Source organism: Brassica napus, chromosome A7 (genome assembly GCF_020379485.1).
Source record: "Brassica napus cultivar Da-Ae chromosome A7, Da-Ae, whole genome shotgun sequence".
Taxonomy (NCBI): Eukaryota; Viridiplantae; Streptophyta; class Magnoliopsida; order Brassicales; family Brassicaceae; genus Brassica; species Brassica napus.
The window spans coordinates 23,562,501-23,576,531 of record NC_063440.1 but is presented as its reverse complement, the minus strand read 5'-3'; the positions used below and the strand labels follow the sequence as shown (position 1 = coordinate 23,576,531).

Here is a 14,031-nt window from a genome sequence, read left to right as displayed (position 1 = left end):
GTTGATGGACAACATAAATCTAGATCTACGAGCTTATAACCTTCGTACATGTTTTTGATACAAGCCATTAACCTACATAGAAATCTTTTTACATTTTTTTCTAGAATCTGAGACAACCTTGGCACGTGCTAATAGTTTTGTAATCTCGTGTGAATATCTCCACCACAACAATTCTATCCAATTCACGTTATATATCGTCGTATACTTAACATGGACACAAAGCCGTAAACAATCAAAGTAGCATGGTCTCTATACATTTTCCATCCATAGTCATGTTCACTCATCATGAGCCCAATCACCATCACTCGATCGCGTCCCAACCATTTGTCCCCACATTCGCGTGCAAGTCATAACTCTACAGTCTACATGACCACATACCCATCACGTTTTAGAATGTCCAGATTTATATTACTTATAAAATCTTGACCCAACCATCCTTGGTTTTTGACTTATATTTCATTCTAATTAGAGAAACATCGACAGTTTAATACTATATGATAAAACATTCTAATTGTTCATACGTAAAACATAAGTATAAACCCAAAAGCTTACAATACTCATATTTTGGAAGTCAATGGGAATGCAATATCGTGCTTTAGACATTTTAGCACGATTTCTGATCTAGTATACCATTATGCATATCCTTAACACTCACCACAATAAAACACAAAGAAAACAAATGTTAAGCAAATGCTTATTAATTCTAAAGTAACATGGAATACTCCGAGCGCATCTGTCAATTTTGTTCATTGGACACTATATCACCGAATTGTTCTAGTTTTTATTCATATTGTTACAAAATGATCATTCCTATATCACTTAACCATTCACAACTAAACTTTTGTCAAACATCATAAACTGGAACTAGAGCCTTCTACATTGTACATGAGGCTGCCATAATTTTTTTTTAAATCAAAAATACAGAGATGCCATTCTACCATAAAGTGCTCAAATTTCAATAGTAAAAATGTACTTTTGGCAGGGGAGGGGAGGGGGGTAAATTGTATTTAATTGAACTAAAATTATACTTATTTAAATTGTAGCATTGTAGTTACAAAAATCACTAATTATAAGACAAAATCACAATCTTAAGTGCGAATATACCATGTTATCTCTACATTAAAGAAAAATATATATGCTCAGTAACATTTTCAATTTTTTTTTTGAAGTTTGAAAAGTTCACATTAAATTGTCTAACTATATACATATCTGAAGGTGTGTTACAGACATCACGAGAGAAAAAGAGATTTTGTCATTTTATGCCTTTTTGGCTGTAAATAAACCAATAAGAAGCAGACAAACCTTAAAGTTGTTTCTTCTCAATAATTCAAACGTCCACCACAAAAGAAACCTAGGCTAACGTGCGCACAACTCCAATCCCGAGTCTTACAACTATCATGCGCGCGCTTTCTTTATCGTTAGCTGACTCGTAAACAACCTGCGCATTTTAGCATTATCATTCCGGGATCTTTGAAACCCACCAAACTCGAGTACGTTGACGGACATAGCTTCCTTCATCTCCCCGAGTTCGCATAAAACCTCATCGGTACAGTTATCTCTTACCAGATCCTGTTTGACTTCTCAACTCTCTGTCTTGTCTGTTCCAAGTAAACTGAACCGACCATTTTTGTTTCTTGTTTTTTTTTTTGTTGGGTTTTGATCTTTCATGGTAAAGTTTGAATCTTTTGTGGAAGTAGATTAGTAACATGTGTTAAATGGATTCTCTTTAGTCTTACTAGAATTGTACAAGTGTGATCAAGTAAAGTTACTTGTCAAGTTGACTTCTCATATGGCTTTTGTCCAAAGTGGGCACTTTTGATCTAAGAAAAGATACTGTCAATGTGTTTCTCTAGATCATTTTTGAGTAATAACATTTTCAATTATGGGATTAGCTTGGATGTTCTGTAACTAGTTAAGTAATGATTGGTTTCATATAGAAAATTTGCTCTATGAGACTAATGCTATATGAAAGAGAGGTTCTTAACTTGTCTGAGACAAGAAAGAGTGCTTATATTTTTCCTTGTTCCTAGCTAACTTTATGATTTTGATTTTTTTCAGGCTAAGGATGGAGGAAATCTCTCAGGAAGATGTGTATAATCACGGTGAAGAAGCCTTGTCTAGTATGAGTGAGGAGGAGCAAGCGAGAGAAGGGATGTTTAAGATACTGACAAAGCTAGAGATAGACTCGGCTTACACTAGTGAAAAGCTGCTGAATCTGCACGTTCTTCTTATGCACCTTTTGGCTTGGGATAATGATCTTGAAGGGATGGGGACACTTGGTTCTTCTCCAGCGTCTTTTGAGAAAGCTTTGACGTTTGATCTGTTATGTGGTATATTGGAGTCTGAGTTGAAGGGCGTGGACGAGGTTTTGGATGAGCTGGAAGCACAAATCGTTGACACTTCTTATAAGCTATCTGCTTGCAAACAGGTAGACTATAGCGTTATGGAAGGCAAATTGGCTGAATCTGCAGAATCATTGAAGCAGTCTAGGGGACAAGTTTCGGAGATCACTTTGCAATTGGCTCAGCTTCGAAGAACGCTTCATTACATAAGACATGGAACAAGTAAGGAAGCATTTCTCATAATATGATTGCTTTAAATTTTGGTCATTGCTTCTGGTGATTGGTTCTAAATTGGCTATAGGTCATAGCCGAAACGATTTTCTTAAAATTCGATTTATATGGCTCAAATCGATTTAAACCATTCTAAATCGGTTTACGTCGATCTGATTATTATTGACAAACATGTTGGCAGGTGAAAATGAAGAGTCAGCTGAGTATTCAGGAAACGGTCAAGATTTGAGGCAAAAGTATGCGCTGAGACCATCTGATTTGAGGCATAAAAATGCTCTGAGGATGCTGGAGAAGTCACTGTCAAGAGAGCTAGAGCTTGAGAAGAAGCTAATGGAGTTTCAGCAGAACGAAGAACAGCTGAAACTCAAGCTGCACTACACGGAAGAGGTATCTTCTAGGATGGAAGAAGCATCAGAGTTTATATGGGGACGGTTTCTAGAAGCTGAAAATTCCTCAGAGGTGTTTATGGGCGTTTCAAAGGAACTTGTTGGCCGTCTTCAGATTATCCAGTTTAGTCAGAGTTGGTCAGCTCAACGTGAAGCTGAACTTAAGTCTAAGCTTGAAGATATCACTGCACAGCTCCAAGTGAAAGATCTTGAAGTAAAAAAGCTTGAGGGAACAATTCAAGAAAATCAAGAGATAGTTTCAGAAGTACTCACTTTGAGGGAACATGTGAAGTTAACTGAACAGAAACTGAAAGATACTGAGATTGAGCTGAAAAGTGTCAATGCCTCTAAACAAGAAGTTCTGGTGCATCTTGCTGAGATGGAGAATGCTAATGAGTCTGTCAAAGAAAGCCTCTTCGAGGCTGAGAGCAGAGCTGAGAGTGGAGAGACTAAGATCAAAGAGCTAACTGCTGCAAATCTTGAACTTACTGAGGAACTAAGTTTCCTCAAAGATGCTGATGATAAGAAGACCAAGAAGGTGAGCTCACTCGAGAAGCAACTCAGGGAACTAGAATTTCAGTTGCAGAACTCCAAGGTATTATCTGAAGCAAGTCAAGAACAGCAGAACATGTTGTACTCAGCAATATGGGACATGGAGACCTTGATCGAAGATCTCAAGTCTAAAGCCTCTAAAGCTGAGAGTAGAACGGAGACAGTTGAGGAGCAATGCATTGTGCTTTCTACAACCAACTCTGTACTTAACAAAGAAGTGACATCTTTGAGGCAAAGAACCAAATCCTTGGAAGCATCATTGGATCTAGCTAAAGAAGAAAAAGAGAAATATGCGCAAGAAATAGCTACGAGAAACAAGCTTTTGATGGATATGGTGATGCAGTTATCCAGTGAAAGGGAACGTATAAAAGAACAGGTACGTTGCTTGCTCTATGAGCCTAATTATTTTTTGCTTTGTCAAATAGAGAGGACAGAGAAGCCAACCACTAATGTCTTTTTGCAGTTATATTCCTTGGCAAAGGAAAATGAAAAACTGAGAGTGAACCAATGCTCAGAGGGAGGTAAATACCAAAGAAATGGAACTTATGCTGGGGACAAAGAGCTGCTTTCTAACACAGATGGTGGAGGAATAGAGGCATTTGCGGAAAGTCTGCAGACAGGTATTTATTCTGAATGCAGATATTCTTAACATTTTCTTGTGTAGTAGGGGAAGCAAAATATAGATCATTGTCTCTATTGTACTAATGTTATGTGGTCTTTTCTCTCTATCTGAACAGGAGGATGAGAGAACAAGGAAAGAACCAGAAACTAAGGTTGAACCAGAGTTCCTTTCTGAGTCTGAAAAGAGTAGTATGAACACAGAGATCAGAAGGGCAAGCAAGTTGAGATGCATACCAGTTTTTGCAGCAGCTTTTGTGCTGTTTCTTTCATTCTTTGTTTTGGCTTTTGTTAAAGGAAAAATAATTTCAGTTTGAAAAATCTGCTTGTCTCTCTTGGAAATAATAGCATTGGTCATTTGTATATTGTGTTGTAAATATTCTTGTATTTATTTTCAAGCAATGTATCTCAGCTATTGTTTTATTTACCTCTACGAAAACAAAATTATCCAACATTTTTTATCAACAGTTATCCAACTATAAAGTGATTTCATAAAATTGAAGGTGGACTAATATGTAACCAAAATAGTATCGACTTGATTAGGTAAAACTTTTAAACAAATATTTGTTGCAGTTTAACTTTCTTCTATAAAATAAGAAAGTAAGACTTCTCTATTCATCCCTCTCACACTATCAACAACATAAACAGGAGAAGATTTTGAGATTACAATTAGCAAAATGGAGAAAACTTCTCTCAAACTTGTCTTCATGTTCTCCCTCACAATCATAGTCTTTTGTATCCTTCTTCTATATACTAAGACATGTTCATCTTTGTTATCAAATTTTTGCTTTGGTTTTGTATCATGTAATTAAAGTTTGTGGTGTTGTATTTGCGAAGGTTCGTCTTTAGGTGACGCAAGAGAGATGGCGAAGGAAGAAGTGAATTGCATCGATGGCAAATGTCCTGATGGAAAGAAGAATTGTAACTGCTTGCCGCCAGTAGCACCTGTAATGTACTCTTACAAGATTAATGCGACTTGCCATAGAGATATTGAATGCATCAAGTTCTGTCCTAAAGGCTGCAAGATTGTTAACTGTAAATTTGGTAACTGTTTCTGTGAATGTTAAGAGATAGAAAACCACATTATTTTCTAGGCCTGGACGTTTTTAACTCAACCCGAAGTACATATCTAGACCCGAACCGTAAAAACCAAAACCGAATCCGAACTGTTATACAAAAATATCCGAACGGGACTTATGAGCTTAGTACTTTGGTGTTTGGTTATAATCCGAACCGAACCGACATCCGAACTAGGATCCGAAGATATCCGAAATTAGTTAAATATGTTAATGTTTTTATATAGTTTAAGATGATTTAGATATTTTAGGATATTCAAAATATTTTTTAAATTTGTTTTAATTGTTATTTTGAATACTTTTTATTTAATTTAGATAGTTTAACTAATTTTTAATTAGATTTGTAAACAATTTATATATTTTGAAAAAAAAAACTGTCAATTTTTAAGGTTTAAAAAAAAAAAATTTGGACGATTTTAAACGTTGGTTACATCTAATCCGAACCGAATCCGGAAAGAACCGAACCGAAACCGATCCGATAATTAGTAAAACCCGAATAGTACTTCTGAGCATAACACCGAAAATCCGAAAATTCGAATTACCCGGACCGATATCGAACGGTCCACCGATCGCCCATGCCTATTATTTTCTGCTTTTGAGATAGAGAGGAACAGGAGATATACGCAAGTACACATGTAATAATGTCTTGAAGTCAATTTATGACGAAATAGTTGAGTACTAAAGAGGAAGTGGTTTACGTCGGGAATCTGCAAAGGATTGTTTGTTTAATTTTTGTAGTGATTGTTACCCTAAAGAGAGAATGAAAGTACTTTGAGAAGAAGGCCTGCGGTGACGTGGAAAAGAGAAAATGATCAAAAGAAAGTGCTAAGCATGATAAAATGATGTGGGAAAGACTTTGAGAAGAAGATTTTATATGATGTGAAAAATGTTTGAAATATGAAAATATGCAACTTGAAACTATGGAATATGAGAAATAATGATAAACAGGATTTCTTTTTAATTTTTTTTTATCATCAATAGGGTAATTAAAAAATAGGAAAGATAATGAGGTAATTTAAATAATATTTTGTAATAATTGAGGGTGAATTTTTCAAATATGCATATGGGAATTAACAATCTAACCATATATGAATTTTCTGAAAATTGATGTGACCATTTGTCACTGTTTTGGACATCATCTTCCTTTTTGTAGAGAGAGAGAGAGAGAGAGAGATAGACAGATTTATATGTATATTAAATAGAATAGAACATAATAATTTCATACAAAATAGAAAAAATGTTAGATTTCTATTCTATAAGTAGTAAATAGAAATAAACATCATAATTTTGTAAAAAAACACAACATATAAAATTTTATAAATATATGTTTGTTTTAAATTTTCAAAACATGATATATTTTTTATAAGTAAATAAAATATCTGAATAGTTATTTTATAGAATGCTAAAATTAAATAAAATAAGAAGGAACAATGATGAAGGGTAAAATGGCAAATATTATATAAATACACAATATTTTTTTTGTTATGATCATTTTCTTAATTAATGTGTTTGTTTTTGTTATTGACCCTAATCTTATATATTAAAACAGAAGTCACAACCTTGATTCATGTGTGATTTTTTTAAAAAATGGACCTAATGGACCTATTCATAGAAATTCATAATATATTTTAATTCAGACTAATAATAAATATAATTTTTAAAATATTTTAATCATAGTATCTTTTGATATCTTTTCATTTTAAATATAAATATATTTACTTTAAAATTCTAACAAATCTGTTAAAAAGATTTTCACAAGATCTTCATTTTCGAAATTATATTTAAATATTTTCACTAATTTCGAAATTAGTTTAAAATATTATTATACATTAATATATTCAGTTATATAAAATGAAAAATAAAAAAATCTATAATATTTTAGTTATTATATAATCATAATCAATCATATTAAATTAAAATTATTATATTAAGCTAAATATAATAAAATTGTATTAAATTTATATATTTATATATTTTATTTTCGTAATTATAAAATATTTATGTTCAAAAATAAAATCTAATATGTTGGTAAGATGGGTTAACATTATCAAACTATATAATACATGTATAAAAATTAACATGTATTTCTTTAAAGTTAATAATATAAAATCTTTGTAACTACTTTAATCATAATATATTTTCATTTTAAATATAATATATATTTATATATTATATTTTAAAAATTCTAATAAATCTATGTAATATTTAAACAATAACTTAATGTATTTTAAGTTATCGTTTATAAATGAAAATAAATAAATTATATCATATTTTGTCTACTTTTATATTCATGATCATGTTAAAATATAATTATTATATTAAAATAGATATGATAAAATTATATTCAATTAATAAATTTATAAATTTTATTTTCATAAATATAAACTATTTATTTAAAATATAATATGATGATAGAACGGCTTAAAATTAACAAACTATATAATACATGTATAAAAATTAACATATCTTACACTTTTATATATACAATAATAAATTATCTAAAATGAATAAGCATAAAAATATTGGTAAAAAAAAATTCAAATTTGAAATACGGGTCAGAATTTAGCATAAATTAAATACAAAATATTTTTTAAATATATTTTCTTATGAATATATTAATTTGCTTAATAACTAAATGCAAATACAATAAAATAAATATATAATAAGAAGTGGCAAATACATAAGGTTTAAATAATTAATTAATTATAACATGTAAATTATAAAATTATTGTATTTGAAATAGTTATATAAATATTTAAGTATATGATTAACATTAAAAATATATACCACTTATGTTCTAAAACAATAATTTATGTATAGAAAAGTGAAAACAAACACCCGTGCGGTTGCACGGGTCAAAATCTAGTTTCTCTTAAATGATGTGGGAAAGACTTTGAGAAGAAGACTTTATATATGTGAAAAATGTTTGAAATATGAAAAAGTGACCTGAAACTATGGAATATGAGAGAAAAAAGTAAAAGACAAATAGGGCTATTTTCCCTTTTTTTTTATCATCAATAGGGTAATTTAAAATAGAAAAGATAATGAGGTAATTTAAATAATTTTTTTTTAATAATTGAGGGTGAACTTTCTTCACCGCGTTATTGTCCCCAACTCCCAGCACGATATCTTTTCTACAGATTTAAGGGTGGCTTACTATTGATTATATATATGCGTGTAAGTGTATGCTAAGTTTATAAATGCAACAATCCATTACCTATTCTTGTAAATCAGAGTAATCTTGACATTCTATCGTCTCGAGCAAGATTCTTATCCAAGTTCAGGTAATTTTTTCTGAAGCTTATCTCATCTCGATATGCGTGATCTCTTTGCTTTTAATTATTACAAATAATATATTATATTAAATTTTGATCCGTATTATCAAAGCACATAAATTTATATTGATCATTTTGATTAAAAAAACATGAATCTATATTAGAAAACAAATATTTTTAAAATTTTTTATTATAATATTTGAATTTCATGTATTATTTTTATATCTGATTCAGACCTGTTGTCAAACAATAGACACAACGATCATAACATGTATATAGCATATGTTAACATATATAATTTTTAATATTATAAATTTTTTGAAATTTTCTAAAGTTCTATATAAATATACATATATGAGAATAAAAATAGTATAATTTGACTATTTAGATTTGTTCTCCATTATTTTTAAATGATTTTAATGTTTTAAAACTACATATAATTTTTAGGGCAATTTTCGCAGATACATTTTTTAAAAAGTTTTTGTCACAAAAAAGACCTAAAAATAAAATTATTAAAATAGTTCTTTTTTTATTTTGAAAATTTTAATATTTAAAAAAAAAATTGAATTCATCCCAAAAATCCTACCCATTTAACTCTCTAAACCTTAAATTTTTGATTAGTAACCCTAATGATATAAATGCACATTTATTTTTTAATAAAACTTGTTTTGGTCATTTTCATCCTTAAAAGTCTATTTTTTGTAAAAATAAACTAAAAAAAACTATCTAAGAGAGTTTCTCTAATTTTTAATGATAAGAAAAATATTTGATAATATTTTGCTGAAGAATATTATTGATGTGTTAAGTTAAAGGATTTTACACACATTAATAGATGGTTTGCTAAAAAATTTGGTTACATATTCAGGTATTTCTGATGTAGTTGTAATATCAATATTATGTACTAAATATTCATTTTCAAACATTAAAACTTCATAAAATTTTCATTATTATTTTTATTAAAAACATAGATCGTGTTTTGTTTAGTGTTTATAAAAAACTCTAAACTGCAAACAATAATATTCTCAAAAATATTATATAAAAAGTTATAGTGAATACTTTTTTAGAAAATTGTTGTAAATATCTTTTAGAATAATAAATACTAGAGTTTGATCCGCACGAACATGCAGATATTTTTTCATTTAATAAATGTATAACTTCGATATTATCATAAAAAATTTAAATGTATGATTTATTTAGTTTGCAAGATTATATGATTTTTTTTTACTAAATTAATTCAATATTTTATAAAATAAATTTGAATTTTGGTAAGATTTTTATATTTTCTCAACAGATCCTGTTATAATTTAAAATAAACATTAAATTTATAATTAAAATTGTTTTGTCATTAATTATTAAAATTTCAAATTTTTCTAATCACATATTTTGTAAAATAATACATGCATAAACTAAAAGTTAGTTATATATTATTATATTTTGCATATAATTATTTATAGATAAAATATTTCTGTGAATTTCAAAATATATAAAATGATAATATATAATTGTAGATATAAATTTTTAAAATATGTTAATAATTTTAATTTTTGTATAAATATTACATAGTTTAAAAACTTTTGGTAGAATTTTGTTAGATTTTTTCTTAACAAATTTTGTTATAATTAAAAATAAAACTCAAAATTTAATTAAAATTGATTTATTATTAATATTTTTTATTGATTATTAATGTAAATAATCAAATATGTCACATCAAGTAGTTAATTATATGGTCATACTATGACTTGTCAACAGTAAATAAAATGTATGATTCAAAATTAATAGAATAGATAGTGATCCGTTTTGAAAAGAAAATGATAAAAGAGAGAGATTATATATGATTTAGTTATTGTTTTAGTTTTAATATGTTTTCTAAATTAATTATTTAGTTGATAATAATTAATAATTTTATGCATAATATAGGAGTTGCATAGCATTTTAATTATCTCGCGAAACCAAGAGCAAGAGCAGAATCTTACGAAATAATCTTGGTTTTCTAGATGTTAATTTATACTTTGCGCCCACTAAGGAAAGCATTAAACATTTTCCTAGGTCATAATTTTGCAACTAAATTAGTTTAGATCGGTTTCAGAATTGATAGTAGACGACTAGACATGATGTTTGGGGACTTCATAGTTAGATAGTGCACTAGTGATGAACATCCTATAAGTGATTTGAATCCAAGTTTAACACTCTTTAATATATACATAGCTTTTATATGCAATAACTGTAGAAAAATATGCCACCTCATCTACACACTAGACAAAAATAATATATTAAAAACTATATGAACTGTATGACTTACATGTCAACATCTTTGAACTATTATTTGTTATGTTGCTAACACAATCAACATACTTCCATTAAAGTGCATTTAGATTTATAACGCAGTAATTCCTGATGATGCTTAGCATATTTTAATATGTTATTTTATGTTCTCTAATGTATAATATTGCGTTTTGAATGTTTGATATGTATGTTACATTAAATTTTTATTTGCTTAGGAAATCTAAGAATGGAAAGAACAGTTCTGTAAATACTTTGCCTTAATTTTCTTGATTTTTCTTTTCCTTTCCAGATTAGCTCAAGTATAATAAGGTCAATGGCGGCAGGATTAGTCTGTCGTTTAATGTCGAAATACTTGAGTTCCGATAAGAATGGAACCAACGAACAAAACCTGAGTTTTTACACATCCGCTTGTGAAGAAGATCCAGAGCTCAAATCCTTTGATTCTTCGCTTGACCAACGACTTAGCAAATTGAAGAGGTCGCTCACTACAGGAGGCAAGACTGGAAATAATTCCCTAAACGCAGTCAAGTCGGTGTGCGGGTTTCTAGTTGAAGTGAACCAAAACTTGGCCGAGAACATTATCGCCAACAAAGATTTATTGAAGAGCGAAGATCTAACGTTTTTGGTTGGCCTCTATCATGAGAGTTCCACGAGTACTCTAGATCTATTTAATACAGTGAGGAACTGCACCAATAAGGCAAAGTTAAGCATTGTGATCATTCAAATCGCGATCCAACAGTTTAAAAAAGAGTCCATGGACACAGAGATTGGAGGAAACAAGAAGAAGTACGCCGAAACATTAGAGGAGCTGAATAACGTCAAAGCTATGGGAGATCCTTTCGGTGACGAGTTCAAGGAAAAGTTGAAGTCTGTACGCGCGGAGAACCTTATGCTTTTAGGGAAGCTCGGTGAGCTGGAGAAGAAGCTTGAAAAACAACAGGATAAATTAAAGAAAAAAAGGAAATTGACGACTATTGCTTTCGCTTCTGTGGCTGCGTCTATTTTGGCCGTAGAGGTTTGTGCATGCTGTGTAGTACCTCAGGCTGCGTTAAATGGTGCGGTTCAGGGTGCGGCTGGGTTGACCCAGCTGATGGCAACTGGAGGACTATATGCCAATGCTAAGATGAAGAATCGTGAGAATGATTTGGATAGACAGAAAGAGGTGGTCGATATTATGTTTGACAATACGAAAGTCAACATCCAAGGGACAAATACGATAAACAGCCTAGTGGACAAGCTTATTAACAGTCTCTCATTGATTCTGGTGAATGTGGAGGGTGCTGTGGTGAAAAGAGAAGAGGAGGCCGTAAAACTTCGGATGGAAGCCATCCGTGACGAAGTGGAAGCGTTTGCTACGGCAATCAAGGAAGTTGGTGAAGCTGTGGCTACGTGTAACTCATGTGTCGCTTCTGGGAAACTACAAGTTCTGGAACACATAACCAATTCAATGTCATCGAAAGGGAAGAAGAAGTAAACTATCCAATGTATTTATCGTTTATATTAATGTTTGAAGTGTGCTAAACTCGTGTTTCTTGTGTGAATTGGGCTTTTACGTCTCATATACGATAGGATCGGTTTATGAGACGTTTAACTACATTAATTTTATATTATATTTTATATATTTTTATCTATTAAAATAGAAATGATTTCTTTCGTGTATATATTATATATTTTAAAATGAACAAAATTGTTTAAATTAGTTTTTTGTATTTGTATAACGAAATTCTAACAATATATTGAAATCTCTTTCTATTCCACCAGAAAGATATTGCCAAAATTCCATGGATAAAACTAAATTATAATACTATTTTATACTAGTAAGAAATAAAGGGTAGTGATCTCATGATACAGACCTGTTTACACTTTCCCAAGGTTATTTCGACACCCTGTAGTTCTGCAATGAAACACTCAATTATCAATACTATTCAAATGTGCTTACAAATAATCTAGGTTGAACCGTTAAATTTATTTAATTTTCTTATATTTTTGACATACCGTATTAATTATTATTAAATATCTAATCTAACTTCAATATAACCTCAGATAATGGGATCCAGTAACCTAACAAATCGCATATAACAAATCTTACGTAATCATTTGTTTTTCCTTTTTTTGTCAAATTTTACATTTAACTTATATCTATATCATTTGTTTCTAATTATTAGTTATGCACTTCTAATATTATAAATTGTACTAACTATTATAAGGTATGTAGTGTTTATTTTCTATGTATATTGATAATATAATTTTGGCTTTGAACAAAAAAAAAATTGATACTATAATTTGGTTATGCTTCAATTTTTGATATAGTTTAGAATGATTATAATACAAATTAAATTATTATCATTATAAACGTATATGATGAATATACATCAATAGTTAAAAGTTATTATTTTTATTCAATAACTATAGACATTTCTCTAATTCTTTTATCACCCTACGTTATTATTTTTATTCGATAATTATAGACACCATATCTTATGCTCAATAATATATAGACCTATAATATTTAGATATCAATTATCAAAATTAGTAAGCATAATCATACAACATATTATACTATATCATTTTACATTATATAGTTCAAATTTTTATAAAATCCAATTTGATTAAAACACTTTAGCAAATCATCTGTCAAAAAAAATATTATTTATATATATATATATATATATTAAGTTGAATTAATTTTTATATGAATCTATAGTAAAAAAATTTTATTTAAGAAAATTTTAAATATCATTAAAATACAAATTTATACTATTAAATTAACTAAAATCTGCCAAATAAATTTTAATTTACACCAATTCAACAAATATAACTCTTATCAAATGCACACAAAATATAATGAGAGAGAGTAGGTCTGGGCATTCAGTTCTTCCGATCGGATACATGTCAGTTCCTTTCTGGTTTTGGTCCTTTGAGTCTTACAAATTTTGACCCAATTAGATATCTGGAAATTTTTTATTTATGTTCGGGTCAGTTCTTTTTGAGTTTGGGTCGCTTCGGTTCCATAATTTAAGTACCTCTAAAATACTTATAATTTTTTGATAATTAGTAGATCTGGTTCGTGTCGAGTATTTAGAACTCGAAAAATACTCCAAGTACCTACCCCCCCCCCCCCCCCCCCCCCCCCCCCCAAATATCTAAAACCAAAAAAATATTGAAATACCGAAAAGATACAAAATCTTAAATAAACTAATATATAAATTATATAATTTAATGCAGAATCTCATGCCAACTAATATATAAATTATATAATTTTAAGCAA

At 29.5% G+C, this 14,031-nt stretch overlaps 3 protein-coding genes across 4 annotated transcripts; all 3 read left to right on the top strand.

Moving 5' to 3' along the window:
* The first annotated feature begins 1,301 nt into the window (after nucleotides 1-1,301).
* LOC106406155 (WPP domain-interacting tail-anchored protein 2-like) lies at nucleotides 1,302-4,556 on the top strand. Of its 2 annotated transcripts, none has more exons than XM_048736050.1 (5): nucleotides 1,302-1,546; nucleotides 2,059-2,564; nucleotides 2,755-3,887; nucleotides 3,975-4,131; nucleotides 4,249-4,556. In XM_048736050.1, exons 2-5 carry the CDS (start codon nucleotides 2,066-2,068, stop codon nucleotides 4,254-4,256), a joined length of 1,797 nt encoding a protein of 598 aa, XP_048592007.1. In that variant the 5' UTR covers nucleotides 1,302-1,546; nucleotides 2,059-2,065; the 3' UTR covers nucleotides 4,257-4,556. The 2 variants fall into 2 exon arrangements, with proteins under 2 accessions (XP_048592007.1, XP_048592008.1); XM_048736051.1 differs by having other exon boundaries at nucleotides 1,466-1,607.
* Nucleotides 4,557-4,706: 150 nt separating this feature from the next.
* Nucleotides 4,707-5,418, top strand: LOC106403502 (putative defensin-like protein 263). Its single transcript, XM_013844325.3, has 2 exons — nucleotides 4,707-4,864; nucleotides 4,967-5,418. The coding sequence occupies exons 1-2, from the start codon at nucleotides 4,807-4,809 to the stop codon at nucleotides 5,194-5,196; spliced, it is 288 nt and encodes a 95-aa protein (XP_013699779.2). The 5' UTR covers nucleotides 4,707-4,806; the 3' UTR covers nucleotides 5,197-5,418.
* Nucleotides 5,419-7,997: 2,579 nt separating this feature from the next.
* LOC125576301 (UPF0496 protein At5g66660-like) lies at nucleotides 7,998-13,869 on the top strand. The gene is made up of 2 exons (XM_048736049.1): nucleotides 7,998-8,489; nucleotides 11,053-13,869. The coding sequence occupies exon 2, from the start codon at nucleotides 11,077-11,079 to the stop codon at nucleotides 12,235-12,237; it is 1,161 nt and encodes a 386-aa protein (XP_048592006.1). The 5' UTR covers nucleotides 7,998-8,489; nucleotides 11,053-11,076; the 3' UTR covers nucleotides 12,238-13,869.
* Nucleotides 13,870-14,031: the final 162 nt, after the last annotated feature.

Bases quoted from the DNA above. Each gene is read 5' to 3' on its own strand.
- LOC125576301 (XM_048736049.1), top strand. From the start codon at position 11,077: ATGGCGGCAGGATTAGTCTGTCGTTTAATGTCGAAATACTTGAGTTCC.
- LOC106406155 (XM_048736050.1), top strand. From the start codon at position 2,066: ATGGAGGAAATCTCTCAGGAAGATGTGTATAATCACGGTGAAGAAGCC. The intron at 2,565-2,754 runs GTAAGGAAGCAT...ACATGTTGGCAG, and splicing joins TTACATAAGACATGGAACAA to GTGAAAATGAAGAGTCAGCT. The intron at 3,888-3,974 runs GTACGTTGCTTG...GTCTTTTTGCAG, and splicing joins GGGAACGTATAAAAGAACAG to TTATATTCCTTGGCAAAGGA.
- LOC106403502 (XM_013844325.3), top strand. From the start codon at position 4,807: ATGGAGAAAACTTCTCTCAAACTTGTCTTCATGTTCTCCCTCACAATC. The intron at 4,865-4,966 runs GTATCCTTCTTC...GTATTTGCGAAG, and splicing joins CCTCACAATCATAGTCTTTT to GTTCGTCTTTAGGTGACGCA.